General features: G+C 37.0%; 3 protein-coding genes across 4 annotated transcripts in view; 1 reads left to right on the top strand and 2 right to left on the bottom strand.

Annotated features, from left to right (window-relative positions):
- The window catches only part of CERKL (ceramide kinase like), a 130,139-nt gene extending 117,225 nt beyond the window's left edge, over positions 1-12,914 (top strand). The window contains exons 12-14 of one of the 2 annotated variants that reach the window (XM_050750563.1): positions 2,719-2,891; positions 3,722-3,789; positions 12,349-12,914. In XM_050750563.1, coding sequence (XP_050606520.1) covers positions 2,719-2,891; positions 3,722-3,789; positions 12,349-12,362 — 255 coding nt within the window. In that variant the 3' untranslated portion in view covers positions 12,363-12,914. Of the gene's footprint in view, positions 1-2,718; positions 2,892-3,721; positions 3,857-12,348 lie in introns of those variants that run through there. The other variant, XM_050750564.1, reaches the window with a different exon arrangement.
- The window catches only part of ITPRID2 (ITPR interacting domain containing 2), a 424,384-nt gene that overhangs the window by 399,957 nt on the left and 10,355 nt on the right, over positions 1-14,072 (bottom strand). The window lies entirely within an intron of this gene.
- The window catches only part of ITGA4 (integrin subunit alpha 4), an 80,294-nt gene continuing 70,453 nt past the window's right edge, over positions 4,232-14,072 (bottom strand). The window contains exons 23-28 of the mRNA XM_050750529.1: positions 12,904-13,011; positions 11,910-12,035; positions 10,786-10,905; positions 7,683-7,781; positions 7,112-7,231; positions 4,232-6,597 (exon numbers count right to left, since the gene is read on the bottom strand). Of these exons, the coding sequence (XP_050606486.1) occupies positions 6,502-6,597; positions 7,112-7,231; positions 7,683-7,781; positions 10,786-10,905; positions 11,910-12,035; positions 12,904-13,011 (669 nt within the window). The 3' untranslated portion in view covers positions 4,232-6,501. The remainder of the gene's footprint in view (positions 6,598-7,111; positions 7,232-7,682; positions 7,782-10,785; positions 10,906-11,909; positions 12,036-12,903; positions 13,012-14,072) is intronic.

Consider the following 14,072-nt stretch of genomic DNA (forward strand, 5'->3'; position numbering starts at 1 on the left):
CATTGCCCCTCACTTTTGAACTATCTGAACATCATACACTCCCAAGGGTTCTGTCATCTCATCTTATCTGCAGAACCTCTGTCTTCTTGTATGCCACAGAGGTTCTGAAACTCACCGGCATCTGGAGGCCAACATGTCTACAGCTGACCTTATCTTTTCCCCTAAAGTTGTTCCTTCTGTGTTGCTCTGTGCGGGTCAATGGCACCACTTTCTACCCATCCAAGTTACCCTGGATTGTTCCTTCCTCCTCATTCCTCACTACCAGTTCCCTAACTTGTTCTGTTGGTCTCCTCTTAAATTGTTTCTAAAATTTCTCCCTTACCTTAATTCAAACTTTAATCCTTTCTTGCTTACAGTAGCCTCCTTTTGACCTTTAAGTTCTCTGGTCTTGTCTTCCATACGTCCTTTTAGAGAAACTTTTTTCTAAGACACACATTTGATATCTCTCCTGCTTAATTCTTCAGTGCCTTACTCTTGTTGTCAGAATAATATGGAATTTCCTCAGTCTGGAATACGCGGCCTTTGTATCCAGGTCCCTGCCTGTGTTGCAACCCTATCTCTTATTTACACCCTCCACCACATTCCCAGTGTTTTGGCATTTTATTCATTGACTAAGGTTGCCATAACAAATACCATAGAAAAGATGGCTTAAACAAACCAACGTATTTCTTTCATGGTTCTAGAAGCTAGAGCTGCAAGACGATGTCAGCAGGTTTGGTTTGTCCCGGGTCTTCCCTCTCTGGTTGGCACATGGCTGCTGTCTCACTGAACCCACAAGTGAGTGGTCTTTCCTCTGTTCATCCCCAATGCCTTTTCCTATGTCCAATTTCCTCCTCTTATAAGGACACCAATCGTATTGGATGAGGGCCTGAAGACATCATTTTAGCTTAATCACCTCTTTAAAGATCTTATCTCCAAATACAGTTACATTCTGAGGTATAGAGGGCGAGAATTTCAATACAGGAATGTGAGGTCCAATGGGCATGATTGAGCACCTAGGAATCACACTGAATTCTGTGTAGTTGCTTGACCATCATTTGCCTCTAGTTTTGTAAATGCTTCCTCTCTCCAGACTTTCTTCTCCAGGCTAAATATTCTGTGTTCTTTAAGGCTCAATTCAAATGGGAAGCTTTCCCAACATCCATAGACTGTTTGCCTCCTCTTGTTTCCAGCATTGAACTCCACGCTTGCACCATCATGGCACTTTTGTGTATCACAATTGTAACTGCTCACTTCTCCTCCCCATGCCCCAAACATACCCTCACACAGGATACTAAGCTCTTGGCTCCCTAAAGTCCCACTTTAACAATGTCTGTGGCTTCACAGTTAAAGCATTTGAAGGATGGCTAGATCTTCATTTTGTGAGGTGTGCACATGGTAACTGCTGATTTAAGATAATAGACTTACTGGTGGTGGCTGTCAATTCTTGGCATTCCTTGGCTTACAGCTGCATCACTCCAGTCTCTGACTCTGCCATCCTTGGCATTCTTCTCTCATAAAGACATCAAGCATATTGGATTAGGGCTCACCCTAATGACCTCATCTTAAGTTGATTCTACCTGCAAAGACCCTACTTCTAAACAGGTGACATTCACAGGCACCATGGGTTAGGACTTGAACATAGTTGGGATGGGGGAGGGAAATGTAATTTAGCCCATAATAGGCAGTTGTTGATAATTCATTTAACACACACGAACATGAATGATTATGTAGATAATTCTACAAGGATGAGGCATGTAGCCAAGGCTTTATACCCAAGGTGGGAGATCTAATGCAGTTACTGTCAAACAGTTTTGCTTGGGGCCCTCTAGTTCTGAACCTCAGTCACAGCAGCTGATGCCATGATATCATGTACTGTTTAACTGTGTTTATAGTATAAACCAGAAAGTCAGCTGGACTTTGGTATCTACATATGTAAAATATGGGTGTTGGGGAAAATATTAGTTTTCTGTCAACTTTTAAAACTATGTGTTGCATTGAGGTTTATATGTGGAAAAGAGGAAAAACTATGTAGATGGTGTTTAATTAGGAATATATCTCATCATTTATCTGAAAACTGAAATGAGTAGTTTTGCATTCCTGCTAAAGTTACTTGGCTATATTTTCTTAATTATTTCAGAAAATACATAGTGCTTTTTCAGTATAGTTTCCTTAGGCAAACAAGAAAAAAACGCAAGTAGAAGTTTACCTTGCACCATTCTATAGTGGTAAGTAAACAGTGATCTTGCAGCTCATGTCCATTGTTAAAGTGGGAATGGGGCAAGCAAACACCTGTTAAAATCCATATTTAATTGGCTTCCTCTTTTAAAAGAAGACATACATCCCATTTTATCTTCAGAGGTTTAGACCTGAGTTCTTCCAAATTACATTCCAAGTGTGAAACTTGCACTAGTTTGCTTTATGTCAGCTAAACTAATTGACAAGTTGATAAACTCAATGGATTATATGTCTTCTGTATCTACAGGCCAGCATTAAATATTATCTTTAATTGAAAAATCTACAGTATCATTATTGTATGCAACTTCTCACAGATATGTACTATTTGTCATAAGAGATTCCTTCTTCCAAAAAAAAAATTGGAGATCCCTGCTCATAGTCTCAAAGCTATTAAAATGTCAGCATACATGTTGATATTTACTTGTGAGAGAGGGCACAGTGAACTTTGTGTTAGTAGCTAGAGATAAACCAAGTATAATGATTATTTGTATTTATTTTTAGTTCAATTTTCCATTTGTTGAGACTTACACTGTTGAGGAAGTAAAAGTTCATCCAAGGAATAATACTGGTGTATATGATCCAGAGGAGGAAGAGGATGAAACTGCTTCAGAAAATTGTTTCCCTTGGAATGTAGATGGTGATTTAATGGAAGTTGCATCAGAGGTCCATATTAGGTAAGTCTTAATTATTTCACCGCTTTATATGTCAACCAGTAAACGTAAATCTAATGGTACAATGAAAGCTCTCTTCTCTGAATTATCAAAGCAGGCAGTCGGTTAGTTTTTAAAAAATCAGTAAATCAGGGAAGCATGAAGAGACATGCACAAATTTCAACAAATAAAAAGTAACCTTACAGTTATTCACCAACTGTTTCGTAGAGCGTGGTTATGCATGTCTACATTGCCTTTCTAATTTATTGTTGTGCAGAAACTACAGATAATGTCTACAACTTCCATTTTGGATTTTTAAAAATGGATCAAGATCTTAAACCTTTTAGTGGAGCCATCTGAGTAGTCAAGTGTTAGATTTTAATCTTTCCATCTTAGTTTCCTCTCACTCATAATTACTGTAACACGTTTTGTTCAGCAATTTGCTTTTATTAGGCCTTTACAAAGCATTCAACTTCCCTTCGGAACAATTTTACATAGCAACTGGTAGAAACAGGTTTAGGAACCTACAAACTCATCCTTGGTAGGCATTGTGACACTCAGTGGTTAGAAGCAGCATGCAGGGGTGCCCACTAGACATGGGTGTTCTAGAGGCATGACTATTTTAAAAAGGCAATGGAGAACATTAGACACTCAAGGAAGTCAGTTATTACTGTTGATGATTTTTCAGACCTCAGTTTTCTAGATTACAGCTGTGTTTTCTATATGACAGCTCTTGTGAATGCTATGTTATGAATTTGTATTTGGCATTGTGTACCATACTTATTAGGTGTATGTGTGAAAAATAACAAAATATGTTGATGAAATAACGAATTATACATGTGTTTTCTTTACAGATTGCATCCAAGACTTATCAGTCTTTATGGAGGAAGCATGGAAGAAATAAATGATTCCAAAGTAACAAGTAATTGTTTCTAAAAGAAATGTACAAACTAGAATTTTAATATAAAGAAATATGGCCATGCTTTAAACCTGTGGTCCCCACCCTTTTGGGGACCAGTTTCATGGAAGACAATTTTTCCATAGATGGGGGAATGGTTTCAGGATGAAACCGTTCCAACTCAGATCATCAGGCATTAGAGTCTCATAAGGAATATGGCACCCTAAATCCCTCACATACCAGTTCACAATAGGGTTCGTACTTCTGTGAGAATCTAATGCTGCTGCTGATCTGAGAGGAGGAGAAACTCAGTAATGCTCCATTGCTTTAACTTTCCGCTGTGTGGCCAGTTGGGGATGCCTGTTTTTTAAACAGATATTCTAATATAAATTGCTATTTTTGATGTTACTAACAATTAGTCTCTAGGGCTTTAAAAGTCAAGATGAAATACCGATTCAAATTCTGGTTTTTACAATGTGTTTGTTGGACACACAGAAAACTTTGCAACCATCATAATACATCAATATTTAACCTAAATAATTTGGATTCTTTTATTTTTCAGGATTATGTTAAATTTCCTATATTCTGGTATAAACATAATACAGATCTCATAAGTCTACCTTGATTTTACTGCTCCCTAATACAGAGCAGTTAAATTTCAAAATCACATAGTTTGCCAAAAAAGAATAACCCATCCCTGTCTTCTTAAAGTGGTAGGGTTTTAAAATTCATCGTACAGGTAACAAAGTTGATAACAAATATTATTTTGAACTGGGCAAAATCTAGCCCCATATGTAATTGTGTTCCTCTTGTATCTGAGAGGCCTGTGTTGGACAATCATAGTACTCTGCTTTTACTGTGCTCAAATAACCTGAAATATATAGTTGTTTCTGAGTAGGAAAGAACCAAATTTAAATTTCCTTAGCGACCATCCTGGAGAAGACACTTCTAAATCGGGGCTTACATTTTTCATCTATGATCCTAGATAGTCTTCTGAAAGAACGACTAGACTTTTTATAACGATACAAAGTTTTTTAAAAATACATAAAAGTAGGCCGGGCGCGGTGGCTCAAGCCTGTAATCCCAGCACTTTGGGAGGCCGAGACGGGCGGATCACGAGGTCAGGAGATCGAGACCATCCTGGCTAACACGGTGAAACCCCGTCTCTACTAAAAAATACAAAAAACTAGCCGGGCGAGGTGGCAGGCGCCTGTAGTCCCAGTTACTTGGGAGGCTGAGGCACGAGAATGGCGGGAACCCGGGAGGCGGAGCTTGCAGTGAGCCGAGATCGCGCCACTGCACTCCAGCCTGGGTGACACAGCGCGAGACTCCGTCTTAAAAAAAAAAAAAAAATCTTTTCCAGAATTGTTTTTCCAGATTGCCCTCTAATTTGATCACTTCCTGTAATGGATGTTCAAAATTCAGCCATAGCTCTCTTATGAAGACAGAATCGGGTAAAATTATATTCTGCAATTATCTATCATAAGCATAAAATAAATATTACAAAAATGATTGTATTTGCAAATAAAAAGGTATTTAAAGATATTAAAATCCAGAAAGTTATTTCATTTAAAATAGAACCTCATATAATATGAACAAACTATAAAAATATTTTAGCTGTCACTTAACATTTCATGAAAATTTTATATTCACTGTATACAAACTGAATCAGTATCTTTCAGCTAAATTTATGAATTTTGTTTCTTCATTTCCATGCAAAGGAACACTTACATTTGTAAAGATTAACAAAGAATTGCATCCAAGCAAATATTTGTGTGATAGTCAATATTTACATAGTACATGATACATATGAAGTATAGGCCCCCTAGTCTTTGCACAGCTTTGATTTTAAAGTTATTAGTGAGGTATGGTTTCCATATTTTTAAAATCAGTGTATATGAGCTAAAGTGCAACACTCACACGATCTTTTGTTTCAGAATATAAATTCGAATATTTTATAACAAAAGATTTGAAGATGGTTCTTAACTATTTACTCCTGGGTATGCTTGATAAAGGTGTGTAAATATATACCTAAACACATGTATATATACAGAAAGATGGGGAAATCCATAGCTGTATAAAAATAATTATCCAGAAGTCATTTCATTAAGCTCAAACCAGTGTACATGTTCAGTCTGAAGTTTGCCCATTAGGCCTATAATATTCATAGTCTGCTAAAAAAACAAAACCCATAGGAAATGTATTATAAATAAAGGGCTTTAAAGTGATAATGGTCCACTTCCACTCATTAGAAAATTTGGGACTAGCTCTCTAAAAAATTATATTTTTAAAGAACATATTTTGAACAAGTCTCAAAGATGTATTTGAAATGAACCTCTGCCTACCCAGCAGGGTTCGTTTTACCGAGGCAAGCACATATGGTAATTAGTATTTCAAGTCTAAGACTTCTCCAGTATGATTTATTTAACTCAGTTATACTTTCATTTCAAGATATTTTCAAGGATTTACTTTTCTTGAATAAATTGAATGCTTTAGTGTTTCTCTACCCATTTAAAAGCTGAGAGATTATCTTCGGCTGTATTATTACCTTTGCAGTTCTTCTTTCTCAAAGAGTAATCACTGCTGAGATTTTCCCTTTGCATGAAGACATAATATGTCACGAGATCATGAGTAAAAGAAGTCCGAACAAAATTCATTTTTTCTTGTAAACAGTGTCTTAAATTTCTTTACTACAACCTGAGTCTGTTTTCCATTCTCTCAATTTGAAAGAAGTCCTTAATCATCATTGCTTTTACTGTTGATGTAACTCCAACTGTCTCTTCTGTTTTCTTCTTGTAGGATAGATTTGTATTGTCTTTTAAAGAAGCCGGCCTGAAAATAGCATTACAAAATCACTAGTGTATAGTTATAAACACTCTTATCTACTATACTCATTTCTAATAACTAAGCAGTTAACACCAATATTTCTTAAACTGCATCCTTTGTAACATCAATCATAAAGGTTTAACAGAGGTAATCAGTAAAAATTAGTGGGGACATACTGGGTTAAAGAAACATTTTTGTTTTTAATGCAGAAATTCTCAGTGAGACATGCCACATTCTCTTCAAAATTGACATTCAGTATAATTTGCAATCTTTTCCAAATGATTTTTTAAAAGGAACATCTTTCAAAACAAATTAAGAAGGCATATTTTTCTAGAAGGACTTTGGTGTTAAGAGAAATGTGAGATCAGTACTGAGCAATATAAAAAGTTAACATTAAAATAGTGAAATATTTAAATCTAAATAACTTGGAAGTCAAATAGGCTTTGAGAAAATGTCATTTTGAGTAGTTTAATGTTGGTAATTGTTAGTAGGTTAATGTTGGTAATTGTTAAATGCTTACCTTCCACATAACATATGAGATCAACAGAAGTACAATAAGTCCAAGTAGCAAGCTACTTGAAATAATCACTATGGTGAAATAACGTTTGGGTCTTTGATGATGTAGTCCTTCCAGGAGAACCTATGTGAATTAAGAAAAGTAAAACCCAAAAAGCAAAAAAGAAAAAAAGAAACAGTTTAAAAAGTTGCTTATATTTCCTTTAAAGCCCTGCCATAATCCCCAATAGTATTTAGAAGTACCCACCCTGTTTTCTTGCTGGTTCTAATATAATTGCAGGAAACACTGGTAACGGTTTAGCAGAAACAGTGAGTGTAATGGGCTCTATCCATGACTTTTCCTCCAATCTATCCAATTCTCACTGCTGCCCAATTCACCTCTCTAAAAGAACTGCTGTGTTGTTCCCTCCTGCCAGTTGTGGAAAATGCCAACTCTCAACCAAGTATTGAGGACCCTCTATGAGCTGGTCACACTCTACTTTCCCAACTCAATTACTCAAAAGGAAGTAATTATAGACACCCTTGAAATGTGTTTTCCTATAATTTTAATGCAGCAGTTAAGAAGGTAATCTTACATGTGCAACATTCTCATCCTTGTTTAGTTCAATAACTCTTGAATTTGGCTCTGGAAAACTTGTTGCTCTTATTTCAAATTTGAGTGCTGAAGTCTCATCCTGTGTAATAAAAGAAAGATCACCATAGCCTGGTTTGTTTCCTGAAGACATATTAATAGAAATAATTTGTCAGGATCTTTACCTTCTATCTAGAGGTTTTCACAATTTACCTTCCCCAATTTACTTCACCACTTAAAATTAACTGCAGTGCTTCCTTTGGTTCCCAAAGTGTGGTCTTGGTATTAATGTATATAGTATAATCTTACTGAAATCCTTTGATTAGACTACAGCAAGAGGTAAGTTACCATTTACCAATGTTCTCCACCCTGCCACCGCATATTGCATCTATCTTATTTGGGCTTTTTATTTTTTTCTAAATTATAGAATTCAAATATAAAATCAGTGGATGAACTCAGAACTTTATTATCTAAAGCAGGGATTTTATGATGCAGAATCCATGAAGCCTGGGGACGTGTAGATGGGCTTTACGAGTTCTAAGAATCTTTAGGAGATGTGGGCATTTGCTGAGGGAGATGAGAATATATTTAGTCAGATTCTTAAAGAGGGATATGACCTTTAAAACTACTGTGTAAATGTTATTTAACATTTTAGAGCCAAAAATGACAAGCTTCATACAGATCTAGAGCAGTGGTTCTCAGCAGGGAGGTGATGAAATCCTAAGGGACAGTCAGGAATGTCTGAAGAAATTGTTAAGTGTCAGAACGTGGGAGGTGGTACTACCAGCAGTGAGTGTGTAGAGGCTGAGGATGCTACTAAATATCCTACAGTGCACAGGACAGCCCCCAAAAACATCTGGTTCAAAATGCCAATTGTGGCTGCTGATGGGAAACCTAGACCTAGAGGAAAAGAGAAGGCAAACTGCAAAAGGTTAAATGACTTGCTGATGGTCCAATGACTTTGCTTTTTGCACAGTTGAAACTAAAATGGATATTTCTTCTTTGCCTGTCTATTGTATCTTAAGCACTGTTTGACAATTTCAAAAATTCCACTTGAACAAAACAGCTGCCATTTCCTTTGGCTTCCTATGTTCCATGAACTAAGTGCTTATAAAAATAATCTCATTTATCCATATTGAACAGATGAGAAAGCTGAAAAACAGAACTCCACATAAAACTAGTTTCATCTTAAACTACTCCTCATAAATATACATGTTCCTTTGTAGGAAGAAGTCCAAAATATATTTAAGTATGTTTTTGTTGATGTTTTTATTTGATTTTATGAAAGCCTTAGTTTTTCTTCTTAGCTATATTTTAAAAATAAAAGGCCTTCAATAAAATTCATCATCCCTTCATGCTAAAAACCCTCAATAAACTAGGTGTTGATGGAACATCTCCATAAGAACTACTTACGACAAACCCATAGCCAATAACATACTGAAGAGGCAAAAACTGGAAGCATTCCCTTCAAAAACCGGCACAACACAAGGATGCCTTCACACCATTCCTATTCAACATAGTATTGGAAGTTCTGGCCAGGGCAATAAGGCAAGAGAGAGCACAAAAGGCCGGGTGCGGTGGCTCACGCCTGTAATCCCAGCACTTTGGGAGGCCGAGGCGTGCTGATCACAAGGTCAGGAGTTCGAGACCACGGTGAAACCCTGTCTCTACTAAAAATACAAAAAATTAGCTGGGCACGGTGGCGGGCACCTGTAGTCCCAGCTACTTGGGAGGCTGAGGCAGGAGAATGGCAGGAACCCGGGAGGCGGAGCTTGCAGTGAGCCGAGATCGCGCCACTGCACTCCAGCCAGGGGGACAGAGCGAGACTCCATCTCAGAAAAGGAAAAAAAAAAGCACAAAGGGTATTCAAATAGAAAGAGAGGAAGTCAAATTGTTTGCAGGTGATATGATTGTATATCTAGAAAACTCCATGGTCTCAGCCCAAAAACTACTTAAGCTGAAAAGCAACTTTGGCAAAGTCTCAGGATACAAAAATCAATGTGCAAAAATCACAAGCATTTCTATATGCCAACAATAGACAAGCAGACAGCCAAATCATGAGTGAATTCCCATTTGCTACAAAGAGAATAAAATACCTAGGAATCCAACTTTCAAGGGATGTGAAGGACCTCTTCAAGGAGCACTACAAACCACTGCTGAAGGAAATAGGACACAAACCAATGGAAAAAATATTCTATGCTCATGGATAGGAAGAATCAATATCATGAAAATGGCCATACTGCCCAAAGTAATTTATAGATTCAAGGCTACTCCCATCAAGCTACCACTGACTTTCTTTACGGAATTAGAAAAAACTACTTTAAATTTCATACGGAACCATAAAAGAACCCATATAGCCAAGACAATTCTAAGCAAAAAGAAAGCTGGAGGCATCGTGCTACCTGACTTCAAACTATACTACAAGGCTAACCAAAACAGATATACAGACCAATGGAACAGAACAGAGACCCCAGAAATAACACCACACCTCTACCTAGGAATACAACTGGTCTTGAACTCGTAGCCTCCAGTGATCCTCCTGCCTTGGCCTCCCAAAGTGCTGGAATTACAGGATTGAGCCACTATGCCTGGCCTATTTTAGCCTTTATTACCTGTTAATTTCTAAAGCCGTTTCACTTAGTTGAAGTGACAGAAATATAGTTTTAGAGTTTTACTCCAAAATTTTATTTGTTGAATGCCTTCATACTATCCTGCCTATATGACTGAATTTATAGATTGTATGTAAACTTAGCCACCAAGTTGTCAATATGTTTTAGACTTACCTTTTTTTTTTTTCTTTTCTTTTTTTTTTTTTTGAGACAGAGTCTTGCTCTGTGCCCCAGGCTGGAGTGCAGTGGCATGATCTCGGCTCACTGCAAGCTCCGCCTCCCGGGTTCACGCCATTCTCCTGCCTCAGCCTCCCGAGTAGCTGGGACTACAGGCGCCCGCCACCCCGCCCGGCTAATTTTCTTGTATTTTTAGTAGAGACGGGGTTTCACCGTGTTAGCCAGGATGGTCTCGATCTCCTGACCTCGTGATCCGCCCGTCTCGGCCTCCCAAAGTGCTGGGATTACAGGCTTGAGCCACCGCGCTCGGCCTAGACTTACCATTTCTAAAATGGATGGTCGGCCTTCCAACTGGATATGAACACTGGCTTCTTTTCCACTTTCCATTTTCCCGAAATTACATAGGAAATTTAAACAATGTGGATCAGCTTTTATGCAGTACTTGAAAGGAATATAAAAGTGATACATTAAAATTTTCAACACTGGAAAATATTTTAAAAATATTTTATATATAATTTAATATATACTCTAATGGCATTTTGAAAATCATCTTTCTATAAATATGAAATTTAACATCTGCTTTCCTCAGTGGCATTTAAATTATCTTTAAACAAGACATGAATGCTTATTTTCTAAATTATAATAAAGTATTTAAAATAGAGCATATGTTCCTATTTGTATTAACAATCTTCTGGGACAGAATTTTTTAAAAAAATGTTCTAATCAGAGTCTTGCTAAGTTACATATTCTATGTTTGTTGTAAAACGTGGATCATTTCAAGGTGATGACTGCTTCTCCAGTTTCTTTTCATACATTCACTAAGCTGAAAAGAATGAAAATTAACCCATGCCACAAAGGCTGCCCAGGTGAAGACAACATCTTGGTGTCCTGAAGGGTTTGGAACAATGTTTTGTTGGCAAATAGTGGGCATTTGTTAGATAAAAAAATGAAACTGTATAACTTTTTTTTTCTTTTTGACATGGAGTCTTGCTCTGTCGCCCAGGCTGGAGTGCAGTGGCATGATCTTGGCTCACTGCAACCTCCACCTCCCGGATTCAAGCAATTCTCCTGCCTCAGCCTCCCACGTAGCTGGGATTACAGGCACCTGCCACCACACCTGGCTGATTTTTGTATTTTTAGTAGAGACGGGGTTTCACTCTGTTGTCCAGGCTGGTCTCAAACTCCTGACCTTGTGATCTGCTCACCTTGGCCTCCCAAAGTGCTTACAGGCATGAGCCACCATGCCCAGCTAACATATTTATATATGGGATAGACCCTAGGTCTTTCTCAACTCTCCAACCGTGCTTGTTCCTTCCATGCAAGAATACTACCTAAACTTGGCTTCTCTTTTATTGAAGTGACAGCTCAAACCCATTGACTTGATTTTAAGTGTTTCACTTCTCTGTTGGAAAGCAGCAACTACAACCTGAAAAATGGAAACTTACCAATAGCCTCTTATCAGTCTTGGACAAGAAATGGAACATGCCTTTCAAGGTGTGCATTGCACTCTTTTGCTGCTCTAATGCACATACTCTTTGATAATTTTCAAAGTGGCATTCTCCAGTAGTAGTCTATGAAGATAGAAAGGAAGAGAAATCTTATCTTTCATCATTGGAAAAAACAGCAAAAAGCAACATGGTTTTAAAAGTTCCAGTAGCTTATCTTTGCTAAAATATATTAAGTACCTTTGAAATTGTAGAATTTTTTTTTTTTTGACATATTTGGGAGTGACTAAATGTCTGTGGCAGAAACACAAAAACCCAGCTGAATTATAGAAGGTTGGATATAGGTTCTAAGCTGATAACGTGGCCTTAAACCTTGCAGAAATGTAAAAATTGATATTGGAACATTAGCATGATATTAAATATTTCTTTTCCTTTATAGGGGAAACAATATAACACCATATTCTTCTCTCTGAATCCGGAATTTAAGTAGGATTTTAAAATCAGACCTCAAACGTATTTAGATTTGTTGACTTCTGTCTTCAACCTGGCAAGCTCAAAACAATTCTGATGGAACCATCAATGAAAGAATATTGGTTCTTAAGAAGTGGTTTGAATAGTGCTTCCTTCAAAAAAGGCTATAATCCTCATATTTGCACAGTAGTTTCAAGTGCTATGAAGAAGTCTACCAATCAAGTTACTTCTGTAGGTCCATATCACACAAAAATGTATCTTAAAATAATTATTCAATGGAGATGGTAGAATATGGTTCTGTTATTTAAATCGAATGTAAAAGTTGCACTGTAAATCTATAGCTGTAATGAAATATATAATATTCAAAGCATAACTCAATAAATGCATGGTGAATTCATAGCTTACAGTGTGACTGAAAACAGTTATCCATTTTCGCATTATTACTTGAATAAAGGATTGGTTTGCATTTATTTTAGTATTTAAGACACACAATAAAGGTCAGGTGGAAGAAATACATTTTTACCTGGACATCCAAAATGTTGAACAGCTTATCAGTTTGGGGGCTGAAAGAATTTGGTACCATTATTTCCACACTAACATTAGGAGCCATGCAATTGCCAGTGTTGATAACCTGGTAAGAAGGAAAAATTTTTAACAAATGTTTTCTATAAATGTAAGTGCAGATATCAATGAACTTTGAGGTGATCCCATATATTCCATGCAACATTTATAGTGGTGGAGGTTTATAGTTGGCAGCTGCACAAAAAAGGGAGACAAGATATCCATAGTCAGAATTTTTAAAGTTTGCTAATTTTGAATGAGTCATTATATCTAACCTTCTAGTTTTGGTATTGTTGAAAACAAAAAGTACAGGCTGATGGTTTATTGGAGAAACAGTCTTAGGAGACAAACAATATATATTTGTATGTTACATTACATATTTTAAAAATATTTGGTTCTCATGAGGTGGGCCAACATTCTGGTATTCACCAGCTAAGGGAAATGCTAACAGATGTTCTTAGAGTTCCCAAGACAAAAGTTAAAAAGTGACAAGAGTTATGACCAAAACTCAGATATTGTAATTCTAAATCCTATGATGTTATTGCAAAAGCATTCTGTGCTGAGAGGATAATCAGCAGGAGAAAGTGAATAAAAATGTATTTTTATTCAGGATCTATATGCTGATGCATTCCGAAAAAAGTATGTTGTTGGGTTTTGAGAAAGCACAACAGGTTTTTAACAATACTTGTCAAAAAATGCATAACAGGATGATAAATCTGGGGATTGAAGATTCCTGAAAAGGGAAATGGGGCCAAAATATAGCCTACCGAACTGGCAGCTTAACTATAAAACCAATACAGTAAGTCAGAAAGAGATGCATCCCAACACCTCGATTAAAAAATGACCTGCAGACCTGCAGTCATTTTATGAACACGTGACAAAGATGAAGAAAGTGTCTCCAGATTGGGAACAGGTGGTAATTGCTAATCCATAAAAGAACAGGGCAGTTGCAGAAGGAAATGTCAGCAACAGATACCTAGCAGTGCCCAGTACTACAGACAAGGTCTTCTCGATGCCATTAAATATCAATCTAAATCACAAACATCTCTGTTTGCCTAACAACAATTAAACCTCTAAGAATATCTACATAGTTGGCTAGACACAGAAATCCTATATACCACAAGTTTCTCT

The sequence above is a fragment of the Macaca thibetana genome, chromosome 12 (assembly GCF_024542745.1).
Source record: "Macaca thibetana thibetana isolate TM-01 chromosome 12, ASM2454274v1, whole genome shotgun sequence".
NCBI lineage: Eukaryota > Metazoa > Chordata > Mammalia > Primates > Cercopithecidae > Macaca > Macaca thibetana.